At 47.6% G+C, this 26,830-nt stretch overlaps 1 protein-coding gene and 1 long non-coding RNA gene across 2 annotated transcripts in view; one reads left to right on the top strand and one right to left on the bottom strand.

Moving 5' to 3' along the window:
* Window positions 1–26,830, bottom strand: part of LOC102970612 — a 77,975-nt gene that overhangs the window by 4,349 nt on the left and 46,796 nt on the right. The window contains exon 4 of the long non-coding RNA XR_006213434.1: window positions 18,275–18,475. This is a non-coding gene — a long non-coding RNA (uncharacterized LOC102970612). The remainder of the gene's footprint in view (window positions 1–18,274; window positions 18,476–26,830) is intronic.
* LOC122235368 (ferritin heavy chain-like) lies at window positions 9,464–10,338 on the top strand. The gene has a single exon (XM_042974468.1). The coding sequence runs from the start codon at window positions 9,630–9,632 to the stop codon at window positions 10,176–10,178; it is 549 nt and encodes a 182-aa protein (XP_042830402.1). The 5' UTR covers window positions 9,464–9,629; the 3' UTR covers window positions 10,179–10,338.

Below are 26,830 nucleotides of genomic sequence, written 5' to 3'. Positions count from 1 at the left end.
CCCAGGGTAGATTGTACAGAAATAGAAACGAATAAGCAAACAGCCTGGTCCAGATTCAGATCGAATGCCTGCGGTGCTCTTCTCAGGACTCGTTAAAAGCAGTCAAATTCCAGGGCGCCTGGGTGGCTCAGTCGGTGAAGCGTCCGACTTTGGCTCAGGTCATGATCTCGTGGTTCGTGAGTTGGAGCCCCACGTGGGGCTCTGTGCTGACAGCTCAGAGCCCGGAGCCCGCTTTGGATTCTGCGTCTCCCTCTCTCTCGGTCCCTTCCCCGCTCCCACCCTGTCCGTCCCTATCTTTCAAAAATAAATAAACATCTAAAAACAAAAGTAGTCAAAGCCCATTTATAACCTGCACACGGATCTGCCACGACGTACCTGCTGGGGTCAAACCAGGCTCTTCACATACACAGCAACGGGGACGGGGTACTTGCTTCTCCCCCAGCAGAGCCCGGGAAGCCTGCCATTCTCTCTGTTCCTGAGCTCCAGGCACCCGCCTAGAAGCTTCCATTTGGCTTCTAAATAATCACCTACTTAAGTACCACATGGTGACAACATTGGGTTCTTTGGACTCACAAAACTGTGATGAGCTCTCAGGCCTTTTCTAAAACATCAAAGTAACGTCCCCGTGCTGTGCACCTTTAGATGCGTCAGGATTAGGGTGACTGGCATTGCAAGTGGCCTTAGGGGGGAGACGGCTCAGGTGCCTGGAGAGTGGGCCTAATGAGACCATGGCGGAGCGCCAGTCCAGGTGGGTCAGTTAGCTTCACACAGAGAAAACCCTTCGCAGCCACAAACTACACCCACGACTGCGGTCTCGGGACAAATTCGGTCAAATTAGCCACAAAGGAGCCTGGATAAGCAATGCCTACAGCTTTCCACAGCCCATCGTTGCTAACGGAAAAAATGAGTCCTCGCCCTCCTCTCGCTGGTTACGTCACCTCTCCAGGGTCCCGGCCACTGACATGCTACCTTTCATAGACGATCTTCTCTAAAACACGACTACTTTACAACAGGATAAATACCCACGAGGGAGCTTCACTTCGGCACAGGTCCCGGACAACTTTTTTTTTTTAAGTTTATTATCTTAATTTAGCCCCCTCGCCTGAGCTTCGAACCCAGCGGCCGCCGTCCTCCAGTGCCCCTTGGATGTCCCAGATCTCGCAGAGCTCGGTTAAAACCCAGGTCGCCACCTTCTTCGCCGTCCTCCTTGGTCTCCGGCATTCGCCCAGGTCGAGAATGGTGAGCCAAAGCCTGACGGCTGGGCGTCCGATTCCTCTCTTTCCCTCGTTACCTGCGTCCATCTTCAAGGGCTATTGATTTTCCACCTCAGTGACATTCGTGTCCCGTCCTTCCTCTCCATTTCCCTCGCCTCTGTGCCACCCCGTGCCTCCCCTCCCCCCCACCCCCGACCCCGAGTCCCTACGGAAGATGCCTGGCTGTCCTCCCCTTAGTGTCACGGCCCTCTGAAATACCTCTCACTCATGCCAGAGCAGTCGGAGACAAAAATCCGATTTGGACATTCTTCTGTTCTGAAAAGAACCTTCAGTTCTGCTGGGGTGTTTTTACTCATCAGCTCAAACATCACCTCTCGGAGGGCATTCCTGAACTTCCTTCATCCTTTTCCTTCCTGTGTGGAGCCATTATACTGACCCATATATTTCTGACCCTGGGTTTCAGTTCTCTTCTGCTACAACTCAACCCCCGTCGCTGGCGAAACATAGTGGTTTAAAACGACAACCATTTTATTATTATTATTCATTTTATAATTATTATTATCATTATTATTCAGCTGGGGCCGTGGTCATCTGAATATCTAAAATGTCTCGCTCATGGCTGCCAGCTGAGGTTGGCCGTTGGCCGGGAACTCAGCCTCTTTTCCCCTCCTTGTTGCCGCTTCACGTGGTTTGGTCTTTTCACGACATGGTGGCTGGATTCAGAGGGAGACTGGAATTCAGAGGAGGAGGGCGAAACTTCTGAGCGGAAAGAAGACAATTCTCGCCATCCTCTTGGAAGTCCCAGAATGCTGCTTCCGACACGTTCCATCGGCCAAGGTAGTCACTGGCAGCAAAAATAAGTGCCAACTCTAAATGAGGAGCAGCGCTCTGGAACTGGGAGGGAAGGAACCGTTGGAGCCATGTTTGGAGACTAGCTACCACATTCTGTTGGTTTGAGTTCGTTCTATCTTTAAAATTCTGAAAGCCCCTTAAGGACAGTCACTATGTTTTACTAATCTCTCTACCCACAATTCTTTGCACAGATCCTAGAACATGGCACTTAGAAGCTTAATACACATTTGCTGACTGTATCAAGCCTATTAAATCAGATTAAATCAGCCCATGGTCTTTGAGCACCTGGCCTGTGCTATTCTGTCTTGTTGGGTGCTCTGGAGGTGAAGAAAGGGCATCTGCCCTCCGAAAGGTTATAAGTCAGGACGACGCTGCACCAAAGGGACACAACAGAAAAGGAGAGGATTAAGAGTTCAGCGCAATTGGGGCGCCTGGGTGGCTCAGTCGGTTGAGCGTCCGACTTCGGCTGAGGTCACGATCTCACGGTCCGTGAGTTCGAGCCCCGCGTCGGGCTCTGTGCTGACGGCTCAGAGCCCGGAGCCTGTTTCCGATTCTGTGTCTCCCTCTCTCTCTGCCCCTCCCCCGTTCATGCTCTGTCTCTCTCTGTCTCAAAAATAAATAAACGTTAAAAAAAAAAAAAAAGTTCAGCGCAGTTGAAGACAAGCCAACGAGGGGTGGTCTGTGATTGACTGCCATGCTGATTGCGTGGGCACCAAACCCTATAGATCTTCAGAGAAGTCTGTGTTCACTTCAGACAGAAGAGATTTTAGGTAGGACATGGGGTTGAATCTGAGTGCGAATGTCAAGCTAGGACCTGCGATGCAAAACATCACAGAAACAATTATATAGAAATGGGACCACACAAGTTGTTATTACTTAGTACGCTAACACACACACATACACACACGCTGGTAAATGTTTTTCAGAAGAATTCTTGCTACAATCACACTCGAATAAGTACATAAATAACACTGGCCAACAATGTGAGTTCTAAATAATTTTTTTTTAAATAAGAGAGGGGTGCCTGGGTGGCTCAGTCGGTTAAGTGTCCGACTCTTGATTTCGGCTCAGGTCACGATCTCGCGGTTTGTGGGATCAAGCCCTGCTTAGGATTCTCTCTCTCCCTCTCTTACTACCCCTCTCTCTCTCTTTCTCAAAATAAAATAAATGAACATTAAAAAATAAAATAAGAGAAATGGATACAACATGCATGGCAGAAAATTTTGCTCACTGGATACCACATGTTTTCCCTACATTTCCCAGCCTCCTTGAAGTTGGTTTGGGCTGCAGTGAATATGATTTCTGGTCCAGGGCAATAAAAGAGTAAGTGGGAGGTCTCCATGCTTCTTGTTTCCCTCCGTGCAGTTTGAAGTGAAGAATTCTGGGAAGGTGCAACTAAAGGGTGGAATTTAGCCTGCATTGGTAAGTTAACCATTGGCGAAGAGTCACGAAAGAGAGTCACTTCACCTGCTTCGGGCTGTGATGTGAGCAAAAAATACATATTGTCTTCCGCCATTGAGTTTTTTAGGTCTGGTTTGTTACTACAACATAGCTTTCCCTATCCTGACTATTACACCTTGTGTTTTCTATGAAGGAATGGAAGGTCACAAAATAAAAATTATTCATCTCCTATTTAGAAAAGATAACAAGCAAAGAAAACTTTTAAAATCTCCTTTTGGCTATCTGCAATTGAGGGTTATGCCTTCCTGTCTGGGAGTAAATGATTAAGAGGTAGCTAATTAGTCAGCATCTATAATCCCTTGCATACATTCACTGGACCCACCCATGCACTGCTGTGCAGAGCAGTCTGAAACAGCTCTGATCAGGAGAAGGTGGGCAAGGAAGGACAAAGGTTCACTTGAAATAAACAGTTAATCCTCAAACCTTACTAACTCAACATCTTCCCTAACCAGACTTTTAAAAAAAATTTTTTTTTAACGTTTATTTATTATTGAGAGACGGAGAGACACAGAGCGTGAGTGGGGGAGGGGCAGAGAGAGAGAGGGAGACACGGAATCCGAAGCAGGCTCCAGGCTCCCAGCTGTCAGCACAGAGCCCGACGCGGGGCTCAAACTCACAAACCGCGAGATCACGACCTGAGCTGAAGTCGGACGCTTCACCGACTGAGCCACCCAGGCGCCCCCCAACCAGTCTTTTTTTTCAACAGTTTTTTAAATGCTTGTTTGTTTATTTGGGGAGAGAGAGAAAGGGGGGGGGGGGGGGAGGTCAGGGAGCTAGGAGAGAGAGAATCCCAAGCAGGCTCTGCGTTGTCAGCACAGAGCCCGACGCAGGGCTTGATCCCACAAACCTCAAGATTATGTCTGAGCCAAAATCAAGAATCAAAGGGTTCAGGGAGCCACTTAACCACTGTGCCGCCCCCCGCCCAACCAGACTTTTTAACATGGCTACCGACAAGTAGAAAATGACTCTCTCTGCTTCCTCTTTCCTGTTTCTCTAACAGGCCTCCTTTTTTTTTTTTTTTATTTTTATTTTTTTTAACGTTTATTTATTTTTGAGACAGAGAGAGACAGAGCATGAACGGGGGAGGGTCAGAGAGAGGGAGACACAGAATCTGAAACAGGCTCCGGGCTCTGAGCTGGCAGCACAGAGCCCGACGCGGGGCTCGAACCCACGGACCGCGAGATCATGACCTGAGCCGAAGTCGGCCGCTTAACCGACTGAGCCACCCAGGCGCCCCTCTAACAGGTCTCCTAATTCGGTGAGGGGTAACCAAAAGATCAATCACCTAAGGAAACAAGGGGGCCAGGAGCTAGAGAAATCCACAGGCTACACAACTGGAGGCTGAATCCCGAGTGGCAGCTTCACCTGGGCTGCTGTTCTGTTGCTTGAGACTGTTGTCGATGAGGGACTTCATTTCTTCTTGATTTCTATTTAGTCTCTGTGTTCCATTGATTCTCTGGGCCGAAGCAATGTGGCGCTGCATACTGGATTGTGGGTCCTCATGCATTTCTTAGGCTGTGCATTAAACCTGACCCAAAGAACACCTGTTCTTTGGGGTAAATTCCTCCGACGTGAGCAATGATTGCAGAAAGCCCCTCCTGAGAACGGTCCCTACTTCATCCGGGGAGCTAGAGCTACAAAGAGGTAATAGGTTTGCCTCTTCCTGATCTTCCCTAAAGAGAGAGAGCCAAGAAAATACGTATCCCAAACTCCCTCTCCTCCTGCCTTCCCGTCTCCTGCCAGTGCCGCCCATTGGCTGAGCTCAACCAGGGGCCAGACGGCCAGGGCCCCGTGGATGCCATCCATACAAGCCGGGCTCCAGAGCTCAGAGGAAGACGGAGAAGGGCAGAAAAGAGCACTGGAGACGCACATGGAGAATGTGTAGCACGCTGAATAAAACCGAAAGGTGACAACTTGAGAGCAAATTTACGTTCAGCTCAACTACTGTCAGTCATCAGCTGACACACACCGGGACGCACGACAGGCGTGTTTAAGTGGAGCGGCCTCCGCTTTGCCTCTCAAGGTTGCGATCTCCCTCTCCGCCCACCCCACATCAGAACAGTGAAGAAGTGGAGACCAGAAGGAGCACTCCCCTCTTCAGAACACAACGCGTGCGGGTGTTGGACGTCGCATCGGTACCCAACCAAACAGGAGCCCTCACCGAACTTTGCTATGCCCTTCGGTTGAGCCAGCCAGATGCGCGAGAGCTTCCCTACTTCTGATCACCAGCTGGAAGGAAGCTTCTCTGGAAAACAGAGTTCATGGCCCAGTCCCAAGTATTCTACACCCTCAGTATCTGTGGGTCCCAACACGCTTTTCAGGGCTGTGACTTAGGAAGCGTGAAATCGCTGATGATGGGATCCTTTCTCCTGGCTGCAAAAGCTCACGTCCCTACCTCCTTCCAGGGTTAATTTTAGCCAGATCATGCCTCTCAGCCCGTCAGATCCCCTCAAGTCTCTGCTGACCACTTCCCCTGCCTGGAAGCTTTCAACACTCCCCTGGTTCTCAGCCGCTTCTGGTTCCGTACAGACCTTTACTGCTCATGCTTACTTCTCTGCCCTCCCTAACATGCCCTGGGCCAGCCTCAGCCCCGCAGGGATTCCAGTGTCCCCTGGATGAGGTCCCTCCTGTGGCCCGCTCTCTATACGTGCTACCTTCCTCCACTGGTTTGCTTTGGCTCCCTGTTTTCCCAGAGTTACACTCGGCCTCCTTCTCCTCAGAGATGCTCTCACTCCATATCCCACTCAGGGATGCTATGCCTTTAGGTCTCCAATACTTTTCAGGATTCACAGCTCTGGTGAGCACCCCCCAAGAGTGCTTACCCTACTAAGTAAGACAGCTCCTGTGGGGTTTGTTATGTTCCCGGTGGGGTGGGGATGACAGTGGGGACTGTTAAAGGATAATTAAAGAAAAAGAAACTGAAATCTCTCGCAAATATGAGATACTACAGGTCAAAGATTTTATTGAACTCATTAATTAATGAGAAAACCAGTAAGATGTTAGCAATGATTCAAAGGAGAAGAGCCCTATTTGGCTAGGCAGGAAATAAGGGATGTTGAGATAAATGCACCCAAGTGATGCAAAATGAGCCCCGGATAAGTTGCATTCCACTCAACGCAACTCACTTGCATTTCTTTTCTTTTTTTAAATTTTTTTTAACGTTTATTCATTTCTGAGAGAGAGACAGAGTGTTAGCGGGGGAGAGGCAGAGAGAGAGGGAGACACAGATTCTGAAGCAGGCTCCAGGCTCCAAGCTGTCAGCACAGAGCCCGACACAGGGCTTGAGCTCACGAACCGAAAGATCGTGACCTGAGCCGGACTCAGATGCTTCACCGACTGAACCACCCAGGCACCCCTAGAACTGGAAGTTTGAAATGTGACACCTGAAACCATAAAAATCCCAGAGGGGAGGGGCGCCTGGGTGGCTTAGTCGGTTAGGCATCCGACTTCAGCTCAGGTCATGACCTCACAGTCTGTGAGTTCAAGCCCCACGTCCGGCTCCGTGCTGACAGCTCGGAGCCTGGAGCCTGCTTCCGATTCTGTGTCTCCCACTCTCTCCACCCCTCCCCTGCTCACACTCTGTCTCTCTCTCTCAAAAATAAATAAACATTAAAAAAAAATTAAAAAAAAAATCCCAGAGGGGAGCAGAGGCAGTAATTTTTTCTGACGTTGGGCATAGCAACATTTTTCCTGATATGTCTCTTGAGGCAAGGGAAACCAGAACAAAAACAATCAGGATTACATCGAAATAAAAAGCAGGGCAAAGGAAACAATCAGCAAAACTAAAAAACAACCTACTAAACGAGAGAAGATACTTGCAAATGACATATCTGATAAAGGGTTAGTATCCAAAATATATAAAGGTATATAACTCAACACCAAAAAACCCCAAATAATCCAATTAAGAAACAGGCAGAATACATAGACAGACATTTTTCTAAAGAAGACAGACAGACGGCCAACAAAAACAGGAAAAGATGCTCAACATCGCTGAGCATCAGGGACATGCAAATCAAAACCACAATGAGATATCACCTCACACCTGTCAGAAAGGCTAGAATCAACAACACAAGAAACAACAAGTGTTGGTGAGGATGTGGAGAAAGGGGAACCCTCTGGCATCGTTGGTGGGAATGCTGACTGGGGTAGCCCCTCTGGAAAATAGTCTGGAGATTCCTCAAAAACTTAAACATAGAACTACCCTATGATCCAGCAATTGCACTACTAGATATTTGCCCAAAGAATGCCAAAATACGAATTCAAAGGGATACATGAGCCCCAATGTTTCCATGTTTAGAGCAGCATTATCTACAACAGCCAATGAAATATTACTCAGCCATAAAAAAGAATGAAATCTTGCCGTCCGCAACAACATGGATGGATCTAGAGGGTATTACGCTAAGCACACTAAGCCAGTCAGAGGAAGACGAATGCCATATCATTTCACTCATGTGTGGAATTCAGGAAACAAAGCAAACGAACAAAGAAAAAAATAGACAAACCCCAAAAATCAGACTTGTAACTATAGAGAACTGATAGTTACCAATGGGGAGGTGCGGGGTGGGGGGAAGTGGGTGAAACAGGGGAAGGGGGTTAAGAGTACACTTATGATGAGCACTGAGTACTGCACAGAATTATGGAATCACTATATTGTATACCTGAAATTAATATAACAGTGTATGGTAGCCATACTGGAATTGCAATTTTTAAAAAGAAAAGAAGCAGCCAAGAGAAAAAGAAGATATACAAACGGCCAATAAGGACATACAAAGATGCTCAACATGCTTAGTCATTAGAGAAACGCGAATCAAAGCCACAACGTGATATTACTTTGCAGTAACAGACAATAACACTGTTGGAAACTTCACACGTCATTGGTGAGAATGCAAAATGGTGCAGCCGCTTTGGAAAAGATGTGGCCGTTCCTCAACATATTAAACACAGAGTTGTCATATGACCTAGCAATTCCCTCCTAGGCATAGTCCCAAGAGAATAGAAATATGTCTACGCAAATACCTGCACACAAATATTCATAGCAACACTATTCATAATAACCACAAAATGGAAAAAAACCCCAAATGCCCATCAACTGATGAAAGGATAAAGAAAATGTGACATATCCATATTATGGAACACTATTCAGCAATGAAAAAAGGAAGATTAGAGACATTCTGCTAAATACAGAAATCAGACACAAAAGTCCACATACTGTAGGATTCCCTTTATTTGAAATATCCCAAATAGGCAAACCTGTAGAGACAGAAGACAGATCAGTGGTAGCCAGGTCTGGGGAGTAACAGCTTATGGGTACGGAATTTTCATTTTGGAGTGATGAAACTGTGAAATTAGATTGTGGTGATGGCTGCCTAACGCCATGAACAGCCTATAAACCGGGTAGCTAATCACTTTCAAAAGGTCGAGTTTATAGTATGTGAATTGTATCTCAAGAGTTATTTTACGAATGTTTGACAAATACGGATAAAAAAAAAAATCCGGTGGTTTTTTTTTTCACGAGATATATTCACAAACCACAGCAATATATTAAAATATATTAAATATATATTTTAACAAGAGTTATGTTTTTATTTTTATTTTTTTAGGATTTATGGCTTTATTTTTTTATATATGATTTACTGTCAAATTCGTTTCCAGACAACACTCGGTGCTCATCCCAGCAGATGCCCTCCTCCATGCCCATCACCCACTTTCCCGTCTCCCCCCGCCCCATCAACCGTCAGTTTGTTCTCAGTATTTCAGAGTCACTTAGGGTTTGCCTCCTTCCCTCTCGTAACTTTTTTTTTTTTTTTAACGGCTTCAAGACACTCAGCGCGCAGGCGCCCCGGACCTCGGGCACGGATGGAACCTTGAACGCGGGGCCCCGCCCACCACCCCTCCCTCGCCTTCGTGACCACGCCCCTTCTCGTAACGGATTCCAACCCCCACCTCCCGAGTAACGGACCTCATTCCAGCCGCATCTCGGAGGCTGCCGCCGGGCCTGCCTGGTCGGCTACTCTGAAAAAGCGCCGGAGACCCGCCGCCACCGCCTTCCGCCCTCGTTTCTGAGCCGCCTTCGCCTTCGCCTTGGTGCCAGCGCCGCCAGCCATGGCCACCGCGCCGTCCTCTCAAGTGCGCCAGAACTACCACCCGCAGTGCGAGGCCGCCATCAACAGCCAGATCAACCTGGAGCTCTACGCCTCCTACGTGTACCTGTCGATGGCCTTCTATTTCGACCGCGCCGACGTGGCCCTGGAGAATTTCTCCAAGTTCTTCCTGCGCCAGTCCCACGAGGAGAGCCAGCATGCCGAGAAGCTGATGCAGCTGCAGAACCAGCGTGGGGGCCGCATCCGCCTCCGCGACATCGTGAAGCCTGACCGCGACAACTGGGAGAACGGCCTCAACGCCATGGAGTGCGCCTTTCACCTGGAGAAGAGCCTGAACCAGAGCCTGCTCGACCTGCACCAGCTGGCCACCGACAAGAACGACGCCCATCTGTGCAGCTTCCTGGAGACCAACTACCTGCACGAGCAAGTCAAGGTCATCAAAGAGCTGGGGGGCTACATCACCAGCCTGTGCAAGATGGGGGCCCCGGAAGATGGCTTGGCAGAGTACCTCTTTGACAAGCTCACCCTGGGCAACAGCGACAAGAACTGAGTTGGGACTGCCTTCCCATAGCCACAGGGTGCATGGTGACTTCCCCTGGTCACCATGCCGGGCATGCATTTTGCAGTATTGCTTTTGCAAAACGTTCCAGTTTCTTCTTCCAGTTTTCCATAAATAAATAAAGTTATTTTGTTTCAATAAAGTTATTTGGTTCCTAAAGAAATAAAGGTCTCTGGGTGATTCGTGTGCAAATCTCTCACCTTTTAAGTTTTTAAACAGGTATCCAGGAGTCTCTCCACCCACCCAGCCCCATCCGTATGCAGCTCAGGATCCCCAGAAATGGAGGGAGAAGACATTCTGTGGGACCCTAGAAAAGACAAACCAATCCCCTGATCAATGGTTCTGAGGATGGGGGCGGGGTGGAGTGGGGTGGGGTGGGGTGGGGTGGGGTGGGGTGGAGTGGAGGGGGGTGGAGTGGAGGGGGGTGGGGTGGAGGGGGGTGGGGTGGAGTGGGGTGGGGTGGGGTGGGGTGGAGTGGAGGGGGGTGGAGTGGAGGGGGGTGGGGTGGAGGGGGGTGGGGTGGAGGGGGGTGGGGTAGGGTGGGATGGAGTGGGGTGGGGTCGGGTGGGGTGGGGTGGGGTGGGGTGGGGTGGAGTGGAGTGGGGTGAGGTAAGGTGGTCTGGGTGGTCTGGGACCCTGGTGTCGGGTGGGTGCATATGTATGATAAAAATATAAAAGGGGAGGGTGGGTGATGGGTATTGAGGAGGGCACCTCTTGGGATGAGCACTGGGTGTTGTATGGAAACCCATCTGACAATAAATTTCATATTAAAAAAAATTAAAATTGAATAAAATTTAAAAAATAAATAAAAATAAAAATATAAAAGAACATGGTCTAGAATTCATCATAGTAGTTGTCTCTGGGAACGAGGTAGAGGGAATGGGATTGCGCGTGGATCCACTCTAGGCTGCAGTGATTATGGGAAATGACCCTTAGGCCGCCTCCCTCAAGGACGGGGGGTGTGACGAACTAAAATAACAATGGCGCTTTGCAAGTCCAAGTCCTTTTATTTAACATTGGCGTATTTTATTTTTATAGGACCCTCGGGAAGTAAGAAGGGCAGGTGTCACGAGCAAGTCTTAACCTGCGAGAAAAAGGGAGGCCACACAAATACATTACAGACTGTGGACACGAACATCGATTTTCCGATGCCGTGTTCCATTGTTTTGTTTTTGTTTTTTTTTCCTCTTGCCCCACAGGTATATCAATGGGTTAAGCAAGACTGTGTGGGTAGACTGGAAATCCAGCCAGATAACCAGACCCGGAAGGGAGGGAAATCCCCAACACTCTTAAAGACAGCCCTGATCACTCTAGTCCCTCCCCTAATTACAGGGATGCCTTGCAGTCTCGGGGTGGGGACAGCCTCTAAACCTCAGCCAAACCCTTCCCCTACGCCAGGAGTCCTTAGAACCAGTGACAGAATTTATAAGGGCTGGAGCTAGTCGGCACCTGTACGCCTGACTCCCTCCGTCCAGGCAGCAGCCAGCCACGGCGTTACCTGAATTGGCACCGAGCACCTAGGAAGACCTCAGGACTGGAAATCCCCAGGGCATACTCTCCATCCAGATGGCTTCACTCTGATGGCTTCTGCACAGGCACGACAGGATGTATTTTTTTTTTATGTTTATTTATTTTTTGAGAGAGGGAGAGGGAGAGAGACAGAGCGTGAGCAGGGGAGAGGGGCAAAGAGAGAGGAGGAGCCACAGAATCCGAAGCAGGCGCCAGGCTCCGAGCTGTCGGCACAGAGCCCGATGCGGGGCTCGAACCCACGAACCTCGAGATCATGATCTGAGCCGCGGTCAGACACTTGACCGACTGAGCCACGCAGGCGCCCCTGGGCACAACAGGTTTGAAAGGGGAGGCTGCAAAACATACCTGTTCGGCCTGCACATCCAGCTCAGCTGCACAGAGATAGCCTGAATCCTAGCCACACACAGGGTACCCGACTGTACGAGCCGAACCATGGCCCGTTGTGGTCTCTTCCCTGGGATGTAAAGCTGACCCCAGTCTGGTTCTGTCTTGGCCGCTGGGCGCCCCCTTTATCCCATCCTTCCCTTTGCTGTGATTCAGAGGGACTCCCCGAGATAATGCGGAGAAGTCCGCTTAGACCTACATCCTCTTGCTGTACCCGGAAACGAAGGATTTCCTCGCCCTCGAGACTCAAAGAGAATTGCGATTACACTCCAGCGCCTATTACGAGTCACTGCTTGTGCTGTAGCGTTTCACAGCTTTTCTTTAAGCACCCCGGGCAGGGAAGTCTAGAAACGGTGGCAGCTCAATTGTTGCCCTCCTTCTTGTTCTGCGGGACAAGAGGAATTTTCGAAATCCCCTCCTTTAGGTTCCATTTTGGGGTCCACGAGCAGCCTTTTGAACACGTGGGGCGGTGGCAGAACGATGCGACAATTCACGCGACGGCCACTGAAGTTTCCGAGGGTCCTCTTCTCCCGTCCGGTGCCGTCGCGTTTTCCCGCCCTCCTCTGCCACGTGCCCCTCAGAAGGGGTGAGCGCCCTTCAAACACCACCCTGGTGGGTGCACCCCCTACCTGCGTTCTCACAGCCTTCCAACCCCCCCGATCGCCTGACCTTCAGGACGTCTGAGTGACTCGTGACTTGGTCTCTTCCAGGCCCGGAAAATACCACCCCGAGACACACAGCTGGACGCGTGTCAGCCGTTGGCCGTTGTCGTGGTCAGTCTGTTGCTTTAAGGAATGATGTCGGAAATGAGAGCTGTTGCTACGGGTACGGGGGTCGCAGGCAATGATCCCACCAGGACAGACTGGGGGGAAGATGATAAAACTGATAACTTCATCTCAGGCTCAAACACGGATTCAAATTAACCGCGTTGAAAGTCCTCACTGTATCACAAAAGAAAACTTCTTAATAGACTGTTGTCACTGACAGCTCGTACTTCATTTTCCAGAAAAAGGAAAAAGCAGGTGTTTTTCCCCCCTCGGAAACGTGTGACAAGAAGTACCAAGCACCCGCTAATTGCTTCTGACTCCTTTAAAATGATGAACGCTGTTATTACGCATCATTTGCTTGCAGTCCTGAGTTCAGATTCAGAGGGATATTGATGGAGAATCCGCTTCAGCAAGGCTGAGGTGAAGGGTAAAATGAGGGTCGTTAGCAAAGTGTTAGAACACCGAGAAGGTCAAGAAAAAATGACGCCTCGACTGACTAGTCAAGGAGGATCTAAGAGTGGTGTATGTTACGGTGAGAAAGCAAAGCAAGAGTGGCTAACCTGTTTTTAAGAATCGTATGTCAGTTTGCAGGCGCCCGGGTGGCTTAGCCCGTTAAGCGTCCAACTCTTGGTTTCAGCTCAGGTCACGATCTCATGGCTCCATGGGTTCGAGCCCCGCATCGAGCCCCGCTCTGCGCTCACAGAGCCTGCTTAGGATTCTCTCTCTCCCTCTCTCTCTCTGCCTCTCTGCCCCACCCCCCCGACTTGCGCTGTCTCTGTCTCTCTCAAAATAAATAAATAAACGTAAAAAAGAAGAATCCTATATAAGTTTGGATTGGGTTCAGTTATGAGTAACAAAGCTCACAAAAGCAGTAGCTTTAAAAAGATAGGGTTTCTCCCCTGTATGTAAAACAAGTATGGAGGAGAATAGTTCGGGCTGCCGTGGGAGCTCCTTCCAAATATGATTTCACTGATTCCAAGCGGTACATTTTTTCACATCTTCGACATCGGGATGCATCTTACAATCGCTGTTGGCCATAGCTGTCAATGCCTCAGCAGGCACATCAAGATTCGACAGAGTGGCATTGTTGGCCAGGAACAAAATCCTGGGGGTATTTTGTCCTCCAAAAGAGGACTTTTGAGAAATGCTGCACTCTTTTTTTTTTTAATTTTTTTTTTAACGTTTTATTTATTTTTGAGACAGGGAGAGACAGAGCATGAACGGGGGAGGGTCAGAGAGAGGGAGACACAGAATCTGAAACAGGCTCCAGGCTCTGAGCTGTCGGCACAGAGCCCGACGCGGGGCTCGAACTCACGGACCGCGAGATCGTGACCTGAGCCGAAGTTGGCCGCTTAACCGACTGAGCCACCCAGGCGCCCCGAAATGCTGCACTCTTGATGGCACAGAGGATGACAGCAAGAGCCATCAACGATGCAGAGTACAAAAGCAATTTAGAAGAGTTCAGATTTGGTTTTTTTAAATGATTTTTTAAGTTTTTTTTTAATGTCTATTTTTGAGAGAGAGAGAGAGAGAGAGCAGGGGAGGGGCAGAGAGAGAGAGAAGGAAAGAGAGAATCCCACGCAGCCTTTGTGCTGTCACTACAGAGCCGGACGTGGGGCTCAAACCCGAGAACCGTGAGATCATGACCTGAGCTGAAGTCAGCCAATTAACCCACTGAGCCACCCAGGTGCCCCTAAAATATTTTATGTTTTATTCCAACTTTATTGAGGTGTTATTGATGTACGGCACTGTATAAGTTTAAGGCATACGACATGACTTGATAGGCGGATGTAATGTGAAATGAGCACCACAATAAGGGTAGGTGACACCTTCATCACCTCCCATAGTCGCCTTTTTGTGTGTACGCATGAGTGATCCACTGACAAAAAGGTATGTGTCTAAGTCAATGTACAAGAGAACTTCTAATAAGTATAATTTGAAAAACCTAAGGAAAATCTAACGGAGGGGAAAAAAAATTGCGTCCGAATGTGATAGCATCTTCTTGCCTTCTTTATGGTGCATAAGATAACGGTGTGCCTTACAATTGAGACGTTTGATTTGATAAAATGTATTTGTCTGTTGCTCTCTGGGACAGAGCTTGCTTCCAGTGTTGTTTACCTCACATTCCAATATGACTAACAGAGCTCCAAGCATGACATCAGCACACCAGGAAGAAGACATTTATCTGATCTGTTCGTGGCAGCAAAGGGAGCGTGGCCTTCTGGGAAAGGAGGTTCGAGAAAAAGAAAATGCCCCACTTACCCAAGAGGCTAGGAAGAGAAGTGGGGATCTTGAAGGTGTCAGGAAGACGGAGAACCCGATCATAATCATTACAGCCCAACTCATAATGGCGTTACGGTTGGCAGAAAGGCACGCTCTGGCCCAGAAGATTTCACATATAAAAACGTGATAGGTCCAGGGGCGCCTCGGTGACTCCATAGGTTAAGCGTCCGACTCTAGATTTGGGCTCAGGTCATAACATCATGGTTCTGAGTTCAGGCCCCACATGGGGCTCCGCCTGCTTGGGATTCTCTCTCTCTCCCTCTCTCTGCTCCTCCCCAGCTCTCTCTCTCTCTGTCCCCCTCTCTCTGCCCCTCCCCAGCTCGCTCTCTCTCCCTCGAAGGAACTAAATAAACTTAAAAGAAGAAAACATGATAGGTCCACATTGAACGAAGCAACTTTAATACCAAAACAATGTCTGCTTTTTTCCCTCCACTTGTTCTGCCAAGTATGTGAATGTGTATGGAAAATGGAGAACAAAGAAATGAAGGAAAAGAGTGCCCTGTTGATTAAAAAGCCATATACGGATCATTCTCTGGGAGACGGTTAGCTTTACGCGGAACCTCGCGAGACGGGGGAGAGCTGGCCTGACAGATGTCAAGAAGAGAGTGTACGACGTGAGACCAGTTTTCCGAATCTGGGCCTGACTGACGGGGACGAAGGCCAGAGAGAGAGTCCGCCTGGTGTGAAGGGAAGAAGTATACAACTCAAGGTCAGCTGATAAAAGACGAAGCATTCGGGACGGCTGAAGGCCAAGCATGAAGTTTTTAGGTTTAACGAAAAGGCCATTTGAGGCAGCCACAGATTTGGATCTGGGCTTCAGGAGGGGGTTGCTAAATCCCTTCTTGGAGAAATCCTGGGCTAATGAGGGTGCCCGGCGACAGACGCTTGGGATGAATATTAAAACGTGAAACCTAATGATCTTGCGTTTGAAGAGGCAGAGAGAGTATTCTCTCTGATGAGGCGAGCGACATCAAAACGTTCTGTACAGGGGCGCCGGGGTGGCTCAGTCGGCTGAGCGACCGACTTCGGCTCAGGTCACGATCTCGCGGTGCATGAGTTCGAGCCCCGCGTCGGGTTCTGGGCTGATGGCTCAGGGCCTGGAGCCCGCTTCGGATTCTCTCTCTCTCTCTCTCTCTCTCTCTCTCTCTCTCTCTCTCTCTGCCCCTCCCCGACTCATGCTCTGTCTCTCTCTCTCTCTCAAATAAATAAATAAACATTAAAAAAAAAAAAAAGTTCTGTATAAGGCCTTGCTGTCCGTTCGCCTTTCATACCAGAGTTTCGCTATGGTTCCAATTTGCCGCTTTGGAAGAGTCCAAGTCCAGACGTCAGAACGTCAGAAGTGCCGGGGGAGCATCCAAGCCTCCCGTGGTGACGGCACAAGCGTCTCAGCGCAACATCGAAGAAAGGCGGGCCCCGCACCCTTGCTCCCAGAGAAAGAACATCACGCCCCGCTCGGGCCCGTCGGGCCGCTCTTAAAAAGCCATTCGCTGTTTGTGTCAGACACGAGGAAGAAGGAAGTTTTATCAGCCACCCCCGAGGTTTACCAGATGCCGGCACACCTTCTCCCGCCAGGCCGTTCCCAGGGAACGCGTGCGTGTCCAGACGGAATCCAGCAACGACGGGGAGGCTGGACGGCGGGCACTCACCCGTGTGCCTCTCCAACGAACAACACGTGACCACCGTTGCCCGACTTGACATCTCTCCGGGCAGATGTGAAAAGGGGTCCCCTGGAAACTCCCCAGCCTCCAAAACTGACGCCTTACCAGGACGGTCCGCCTCGCCCTGGCAAGGTCTAACCTCAAGCGGTCTTCACCTCCGCTTCCGTCTGTCGCCGCGAGAACCGGACTGCCCAGCCCTTTCCCGAAACACGCCTCTACCTTCACGCTCTAGTCCCCACGAGGCTGGCCACTTCCCCTGTCCGTCCCCTTCTCTCACCCTCCCCCAACTCTTGAAAGCCTTCCCCTGAGCCGTTTGGAACTCAGGGGCCATCATTAGCACAATCTCCTACATTCGCAACCTCTTTTCTGAACGCTGTCTTCTTCACCTTCTTGCTCCGTGGGAAATCAGCAATGCCCCTAAGCACACTCCTTCTGGTGCAGCCCCACTGAGTCATAGCCATCCCCCGCCCCCCCCAGTACCGCTGGGCCTGAAAGTAAGACAGGTGTCCTCCTTCTTCCTTGTCCACACTTCCAGGCCTTTCTTCCTCTTGGCCCTCTGCCCTTAAATGCCCCAGCTTAGAATCGAATGCCACCACATAATGGCCCGACACGATCCTTTCTTGTTACAGTTACCTAGGGACCCCCACCCGACATTTCTCGACTATCTTAGCTCCTGGCCAACGGCAACCTTCCCCAGTATTAGCGCTGGCCTAATTCCTGGTGATTTCAATATCCACAGAGATGATCCCGCCACAACCTGGCCTCTTACTTTCTTGCTGTTTCTCCTCCCACCATCTTGTCCTATCTATTCGGCCACTTATTGCCATAGTCATATCATAAACCTTGTCACCCGCAATAACTACTCTCTTCTCGTAATCTCTAGTTCATGTACCAGACTCTCTGACCACCACTTCCTCTTTTTCTAGTTCATGCTCCCTGGTGTCCTGATGCCAAAAACAAAACAAAACAAAACAAAACAAAATCCTTTAACTCTGGGAAATCCTATCAATTGGTCCAACGGCTTTTTCACTTCATCTGAACTCCTTGATCTCCTGTATTTTCTGAGGCTGCAGCCCATGGTAAGTGACGATCCTCATTCCCTTGTAGGTATGTCCACCCCACCTGTTCCTCTGGCATTGTTGTACTTGCTCGGCAAAAATCCCTACCCTGATTATATTCAATTCTCCCCTAGACCACACCTGCACCCATGTAACTGAATGTGGCTAGAAAAAAGCCCAAGCAGACTGACTGAATGTCCTTAAACTCAATGAGTAGGACTCTTAAGTGGTCCCTTAGTAACACCAGCCATCCATACTGTATGTCCCTATTCTACCAACTCTACCAGTTATGGAAAAAGGACAGGACCTTTGTCTGTAATTCTCCTCTGTATCTGTTAACCTTGGCTATACAGCAAGCCATCCCAGTAAATAGCGTCTTAAAGGCGGTAATCATTTTATTTGCTCACGATTTTGTGGGTCACCAGTTGGGTCGGGATCAGTCGCGCGGTTCCTCTGCTGCATTTGTGTGGGGTCACTCACGTGGCTGTGGTCATCTAGTGACTTGAATGCGGCTGGCTGGTCTAAGACGGCAGTTGGCACTTGCTAGTGGATGGGTCACATGTCCCCAGCAGGCTAGCCTGAGCAGCCTCAAGTGGGGGTGGCAGCTCCTAGAAAGAGGCATCTTGTAAGCCACTGCTTGTATCATATTTGCCAATGTCCAGTTAGCTACAGAAAATCACATGGCCAGCCCAGAATCAGCAGAGGAGAGGAATGTCAAGGGTCTTATGCGCTGGGAGTTGTTACTGGAACAATCTACTACCCTCTCCAGTCTCTAACCACTCACACATCCTCCCAAACCTCACTCTCGGCTGGTAACCTTGCTTCCCATTTCACTGAACAAATACAAAGTATAAGGACATCTGAAGACTCCCATCTGCCACCATACCTACCACCCACCAGCATGTGGGCCCATTTACTCTACTGTCTCTCCTACTACCAGATGAACTCTCCATGCCCCTATCTAAGGTTAACCCCTAAAGCCCATCTCTTCTTGTCCACTCAAAGACTTTCCTTCTGTGTCTCATCTGGAGGTACTCAGGCTGATGCAGTAATCTGGTGGCTTTAATGGACATCGTGGTCTAGGACGGCCTCACTCCCTTTTCTTTTCTTTTCTTTTTTTTTTTTTTTTAATGTTTATTTATTTTTGAGACAGAGAGAGACAGAGCATGAACAAGGGAAGGTCAGAGAGAAAGGGAGACACAGAATCTGAAACAGGCTCCAGGCTCTGCGCTGTCGGCACAGAGCCCGACGCGGGGCTTGAACTCACGGACCGCGAGATCGTGACCTGAGCCGAAGTCGACGCTTAACTGACTGAGCCACCCAGGCGCCCCCCTCACTCCCTTTTCTACATCATCACTTGCTCTCTCTTCACTGGATCATTCTCTTCAGAACAAAACCATGATATCTTTTATCTTACTCTAAAATATCCCTCTAATTACCCTCTGGCTACTGATTGGTTTCTCTGTTCTACTTCATGGCTAAATTCCTTGAAAGTGCTCTCCATACTCACAATCTCTTCCCAAACCCATGCCTATCAGGCTTACGTGTCCATAACTCCACCAAAACGGACTTTGTCGTAGTCTCTAACTTCCTCTGTACCGATAAATCCAAGGGTTAATTCTCAGCCCTCATCCTCCTTGAACACTTTCTTGAGTTGACCTTCAGGATATTTCACTCTCCTGGTTTCCTTTATACTTCTCTGGCCTCTCCTTCTCGGTCACCTGCTCCTTTAGTGATCAATTCCTCTTCATCATCTCCCTGATATCTTAGAATTGGAATGTCCCAAGGCTCGCTTCCTAAGGCTTTTCTCTTCACTGTGTACATGCACTCCTTTGGCAATAGCATCATTTTCATGCATATGAAATGTCCTCTGTACCTCAACCTAATCTTCTGTTTTGAACTTTAGACCCGGGTACACAAATACCTACTCGAACGCCTAACAGGCATCTTAAATTTGACGTGCTGCATAGAACTCCTCATACTTTGCCCCAGAACTTCTCTACCTACAATTTTCTTCATCTCAAATTAATGGCAATTTCCAATTTTTTAGGACAAAGGCCGTGATGTGATCTTTAATTGCCTTCTGTCTCCTATAGTCCACATCCAAATTATTAGTGCATCTCATGAAAAATATACCCAAATTTGGATCCCTCTCGCAACCTTTAGGGTTACTACCCATCTCCAGCCTACCAAACCTCCCACCCAGGTGATTGCAATAGGCTAAGTGACCTCCCTGCCTCTGCCCTTGTACTCTACAGTCTATTTTCAACACAGAAACTAGACTGAGCTTTTAAAAACATAAGTCAAATCAGGGGCGCCTGGGTGGCTCAGTCGGTTGAGCGTCCGACTTCGGCTCAGGTCATGATCTCGCGGTCCGTGAGTTTGAGCCCCGCGTCGGGTTGTGTGCTGACAGCTCAGAGCCCAGAGCCTGTTTCGGATTCTGTGACTCCCTCTCTCTCTGCCCCTCCCCTGCTCATGCTCTGTTCTCCCTGTCTCTCAAAAATGAATAAACGTTAAAACAAATTAAAAACGTAAGTCAAATCACATCACTCCTCTGCTACGGTGGCCCTCGCAGCTCTTACAATCTGCCTGTCCTATTCCTCTATTCTGTTTCTTCTGTACTTATTTTTTATTGCTCGCCTCCTTGCTCACTTGGCTCCAGTGACATTGCTCCCTTTATAATTTCTAGGGTGACCCAAGCATACTCCTTTGTTAGGGTTTTGTATCTGGTGTTCTCTGTCTGGAACACTGTAGCAGTTAGCTTTTGCTGTGTAACAAACCGATCCAAAACACAATGGCTTAAAATAACAATGGTTGCCTCTCATGGTTCTCTGGGTTGACTGGACCGTTTTTGCCTAGGCCAGCTTGGCTAAGACGAGATCGTCTAGGAGAGGACTTGGCAGGCTATAGGCTGCCAGCCAAATCTGGCCTGCCACCACCTCTTTATGTAAATAACGTTACGCTGGAGCACAACCATGCCTCTATGTTTACGTATCATCTGTGACTGCTTCCATAGTATAGTAGGAGTGGCTTGATGTTAATGGGGCAATATTAACCCGCTTAGCCATATGTTTCTCATCATCCATCAGGGTAGCCCAGGTTTGTTTACATATGGTGGTCACAAGAGTTTCTGAGATCAATTGGATCACATTTGATATTGTCCCATAGGTCAAAGAAGAACACGTGGCTAAGCCTAGAATCAATGTGGAAGGGCCTACCCAAAGATGTGGCTGTAGGAATGGGAATTTTTGTGGCCACTTTTGCAAACAATCTACCGTCAATATTATTCCTCCTTCCTGAATTGTTGCCTCACCTCCTTCCACCCTATGCGCCGCTATCACTTGTCTAGTGAGCCTTCCTTGAACTCCCCTTCTCTATTTCCTATGCCCCCCTCTTTCTGTTTAATGTCCCTCTGTAACAACTATCACTTTCTTACCTTACTTATTTGTTCTGTTCATTGTCTGTCTTCTCCTTCTAGAATATAAAATTCATGAAGGCAGGGATTTTTACCTGTTTTGCCCACGGTTTTATTTTAGATGCTTAGAATACTGCCTAGAACAGAGGAGATCGTCAGAAAATACGTTTGACGGAATGAGTGAATGATCGGATGCTCTTTAGGATTTGAAGCAGGAACAGTCCTTGCCAGCCACGACGGCATTATTGATGTTTCGGTCTACAGCCCACCAGTTGTTCTTCTTAGGGAAGCAGTGCCAGCATCGTGATGGAATGATGTATATTAAGCACCGTGAAAACACCAAGAGCGTAAGAACAGAATTACCATTGCTTCGCTTTTCATTCCTTAGATAAGTTTGGTCTTAAGTCACTCAACAGGTAACCGTCACTAGTTATTATATTAAAGCCTCTTAGTGGAGGGCAGGGCACTGCAATGATCTATTTTGGCAGAGTAATTTCTTGGAGGGGAGGTTATTCCTAAGACGACGCGCCGGCCGCATTGAATATACCCCATACGCAACCACGTTGGGATTTTTTTCTGCCTGCAGAATTAAGTTCTCCCAAATTAGTATCCCTTTTGCCTTTGAAGCATTATACACTCTTGACGGGTTTAGCTACATCTTGAAAGAGCATGACTTAGAAAAGGGTGACATGAGGGGTGGGGGTATCTAGGCAGGAGCCAGAATGTGAAGCATTTTCAGGAACAAGTTGTGGAGGAATTTGGCTGGGACAGAGGAGCCATATGATGCCATATAATACAGCAGGAGTGTGGCAAATGCATGGGAAGTGCCATGTTTTGAATTATCATACAGCATGATCAAGCCCCGGGTCCACCAGATGTCCAAAGGAATACATGAAACCGGAATAGTTTGGCAATATGTGAACTTTCCTTATGCATTTTGGTTCTTGCATTTATCCGTGTTACTGAATTACATATACTTTCTTTTTCATGCTAAATTCGGCATAGTTTTAAGAAACTGAAACCACCGTGGCAATAGATTTTTTTATGTCAATAGTTTCATCAAGAGCAGAATTCGGGCTTGTGGGATTGTTGATCCGCTATTATTTATCTACCACACCACTTCCTCGGTGGTTATTTATGCCTCGTCTACAGCTCCCAGACATTAAAATGAAAGGTCTTGAAACTTATGGGAGAAGTTTAGAGGGAGAGCTCTCTATATCTTGTGAAATAGACAAGGTCACTGCCTAGTCAACCTTTCTTACAAAAGAGTTCAGTGATAACAGCCAAATTAGAGCCCTGGTCAACCGCAGCTGATGATGGGCTCTGTTGATGGGTGCCCTTGGCTAGACCTGAAAGTGATGTCCTGAAAAATGATTACACTTCTACTCAATAAGCCAAAGATGGATCCGTTAAAAGCTGAGCAGGAAGGGGGAATGAAAGTTTAAACAGAGCCTCTTGATCAGTTCACATATTTGACCTCTTACTCTCAGTCATGATCTCTAGTGTATCTATCATAGTTGTTCACGTGCAGAGGGTGATTCCAGTGCAGTTTTAGATACACAGCGTTTTTTATTATTGAGGTCCTTATAACCTTAGAAAGATATATTTATGTATGTGAACCAACGAATAATTCTTAAAAAGCCAAGGAGAGAATACTAGAACTATATGCTATTCATTCGTTCAATAATTATTTATGAGGGCTTCATTACGGTCAAGTACTGTGCGAGGTGGTAGGCGTTCTACCCTCAAGACGTTCATATTTAAGTTGGAGAGACCAACATAAAAACCGATTATGTGAGTGCTATGTTCGAATTACGGACCCACAGAGAAATGGAACGTTATCTTGCCTTGGGAGTGGTGGGTATCCTGGAAGCTTCCTCGGGCACGGTGATACCTGAACAGAATTTTGAAGATTGAATAGGAGATGTTGAAGAGAAGAAACAGGGGAATACATCGCAGATGGAGAGAGTGGTGTGGGCCACATCGACCTTCCCATGTTTAGGGTAAAAGTGGAGAAGCGTAAGGCAGAGGGTAAGGAAAGAGAAAAGATACTGGAAAAGAACCAGGAGAGATCAGAGAAAATCTGGCAGTTCAGCCAGTTAAGAAGAGAGGAGAGAGTGGTGTTGAGAGATATGGAAGATGAGAAATTGTAGTTCGTGGTGACCAGATGGGCAGGAAAGGAAAAGAAAGGAAAGGATTTTGAAGGATAGTGTTTGGATTTCTAGCTCTGGGCACTGGATACAGGGTAACATCATTGTTAGAAAGAGGGGACCGAAGAGGGGTATGGGGATGTTGGGACAAAGCAAGGACTCTTCCCAAGTTCAAGATGCCATAGGACATGTAGGTGGAGCTGAAAAAGGAATGAAATGTGGCAATTATACATTTAGACTACATGGAACGAAAGGTGAGGGGTAAATGTTCCAATACCTAATTCCCTTCTGCCTTTGTATATCCTGGCTCCTTTCCTGCAGGAAATCTCCAACCAAATGATAGGAAGATAAAGAGAAAAGGCTTTGTGGATGGTGTGGAAGGTGAATGGGAACTGGAAGAAAGGCCGGGATGTGAACAAGCAGAAGAGAGAAGAAAAGTCAGTTCAGGGAGGCAACGCAGAATCAACGAAGGCAGAACACTGGTACCAAGCAAGGCAAGGGCAGAAGGTTCAAGATGTAGAGAAGAGGAAAATGAACATTACCAAGAGGATGGCACTGGATTTCCTAATAAATTTATTCTCTGGATGGATGCTGGGAAGTTTAGACTTGAAGCATTCAGCAATTAAAAGCCATGGTAGGTGTCCGAACAGAGGAGGAACATGATATGATTCATATTTTAGGAATATGGTCTGGAAATAGCATCCAGGAGAAAAAGTAGGCTCAAGTGGGGGCAAAGAGATCTAGCCAACAGATGATTGGGATCTCCCAGCACCTCCAGCTTCTTTGTAGGGGGAGGAAGAGGTTCCAGGGCTTCTGCTGGCACAGCTGTCCCGTCAGGAATATGGCAGCCTTTGCATGACTGGGATCGAAAAAGGTCATGCTAGATACTCCTTGCAAGGGGATCGGACCACAGCCTTTTTGAAGAAGCAGGAAGAGACTCATGAGTATTTCTTCCTTTAGAGAAATACAGAAGCAAACAAAAATCAAGATTGCAGTAATGACTATTTTTACCCAATTACACATGCATTACTAAGTGTCACAAATCCCATGAGCTGGAAGGTGTGATTTTCTGAGTCGGCTGCTGTGTTGAGATGAGAGGAATCGCTCACTGTTGATAACACTGTTGGATGTTGCTAATGTAATTACAGTTTCCCGGACTGGTCTCAAAAATTAAGGTTCATGTATTTTCGATTTCCCTTTTCATTTTGGAAAGATAATAATAATAAAAATGTACAAACTTGCTTGGTTTGACTTTACACCCAGTTTCTGTGACATTTTTATTGTGTCTTGTATGGAATGGATTGATTTTTTTTCCCCAACTTGTCTTTGAAAATGTCATTTACACAAAGAGATTGAATGCTCTTAATTTGTTTAGTCTCCCGAAGTGATGCTTCTAAGTGGGCCACGATCATTCAGTAAATATATCGTGTGAAGGAGGACGGTATGAACAACCGAAAGAATTATTCATAGTGTGCGGGGAACAAAAATGGATAAAAGGAAGCTACAGAGCAAATTGGACTGTAATGACAGAATAAAGACAGATCTAGAGTAGTCACATTCGTGGTTCTATTAAAACACAGAGTTAATTTAGAGAATTTCTACGTGTCTTTAGAGCTTTATTGTTGCTGTTATGGTTGCTACTGAAGTATATATATACAGGAGTGGCTCAACATAACTGACATACATTTCTCGTCCATGCTTCTTTGAGCATCGACGGTTGAACTTAACGGAATTTCTGCTTCAGAGAATTACAAAAGACGATGATAGGATTTAAAATGTTTCCCATTTCCTGTCCCTTACCAGTATTCCTATTCTTTTTTTAAATTTTTTTTTTAACATTTTTATTCATTTTTGAGACAGAGAGAGACAGAGCATGAACAGGGGAGGGGCAGAGAGAGAGGGAGACACAGAATCTGAAACAGGCTCCAGGCTCTGAGCGGTCAGCACAGAGCCCGATGCGGGGCTCGAACTCACGGACCGTGAGATCGTGACCCGAGCCGAAGTCGGACACTTAACCGACCGAGCCACTCAGGCGCCCCCAGTATTCCTATTCTAACACAGCCTCCACGTTGGGATCTTAAACTTCCTAATTCATTATAATTACGTGTGTCGCAACGACTGATAACCATAAATCCAGCAAGTTTTAAGATACTCCGTAAAGGACAGGTAAATGATCAGAGAAGTAACTGTTTTAAGCGGCATTTTTAGGCATGTAAAATTCATGAACGATCTGAGAGGCCATATACATGGACCACGTGTTCGGCATCTACAAAGTGTTCTCGCCTATAGCATCTCACGGAAACCTGTCACTTTTATTTGAAGCAGGCCTTTAGTGTAGCATGGTCCAAGGGGCTACGTTAAAAATGGTAACTAACTATGTGGCCTTCACCGTGGGAACTCCTTTTCCCCCCTCATGTCATCTTAAGGTACCAACGTTCCCTGGAACGGACCTTGGAGACTTGGGAGAGAGAAATCTGAGGATAAGGACTTGTTCAGATCGTTTCCTTTAATACAAACTAACCAATCACCCTAAGTAATGTTTTCCAATCATGCACTGCATAGGGAGGGGAGGCCGAATAGAGTTCAGAGTCAGACTTCCTGGGTTTGGATCTACTTGCTGGCTGACCCTGGACAAATTAATAAATCTCTCTGTGCCTCAGTATCCTTCTCTATAAAATAGGAGTAATAATTGTCTTGCCTTGCAGGGCTGTTGTATCTGTAAAATACTTCACATGCAGAGTGCAGAGTAAAAACTCAATAAAGGTTAAAGAATAATGACAGATAAGAACCCGACACCTAGCATTCTATCCTTTGCATAAAGTAGTTCCAATTATACTGAATGGACACTTCGGGTTTCTACATAATAAGAAGAAATTCATTATCCATAGTGTAACTTAGAGCCCTCTACAGTCCTACCGAAAATAAATTTCTCTATGCAAGTTCTTGACATACGCATAAAACCTGGCTTATTGGCTCTTGCAAGAGAATTTTATGGACCGTAATGCAGCTTTCTCAAACCGACAAAAGCACCCATGTTCCCAAGGCGCGTGAGCCTCCTCGGCGATAGCATAACGTCCAGATCTCTATGGTGGAAACACATCCAGAGTATTGCATCCAGCTCCGGAGGCTCGGTTTTGTAGAGGCCACTGACAAATGGCGCAATCTAGAATGTCGAAGGACATGAAAATCCACGTTATACGAAAAACCATCCAAAGGACAGGGATTGTAGCCTCTAGAAAAGAAGAGCATAGAAACTGCCCAGAAACATCAAAGAGCTGTCGCAAGTAAGAAGAATTGGACTACTTCAGGAAGTCAGCAGCAGCAGGGGATGAACACTATGGATCATTTTGCACAAAATATCGGGCAGTGAAACGGGCTGCTTTCCGAAAGGGCAAGTA

The sequence above is a fragment of the Panthera tigris genome, chromosome X (genome assembly GCF_018350195.1).
Source record: "Panthera tigris isolate Pti1 chromosome X, P.tigris_Pti1_mat1.1, whole genome shotgun sequence".
In the NCBI taxonomy this organism is placed as follows: Eukaryota; Metazoa; Chordata; class Mammalia; order Carnivora; family Felidae; genus Panthera; species Panthera tigris.
The sequence above is the reverse complement of the archived record's forward strand: the minus strand, read 5'-3'. Positions and strand labels throughout refer to the sequence as shown.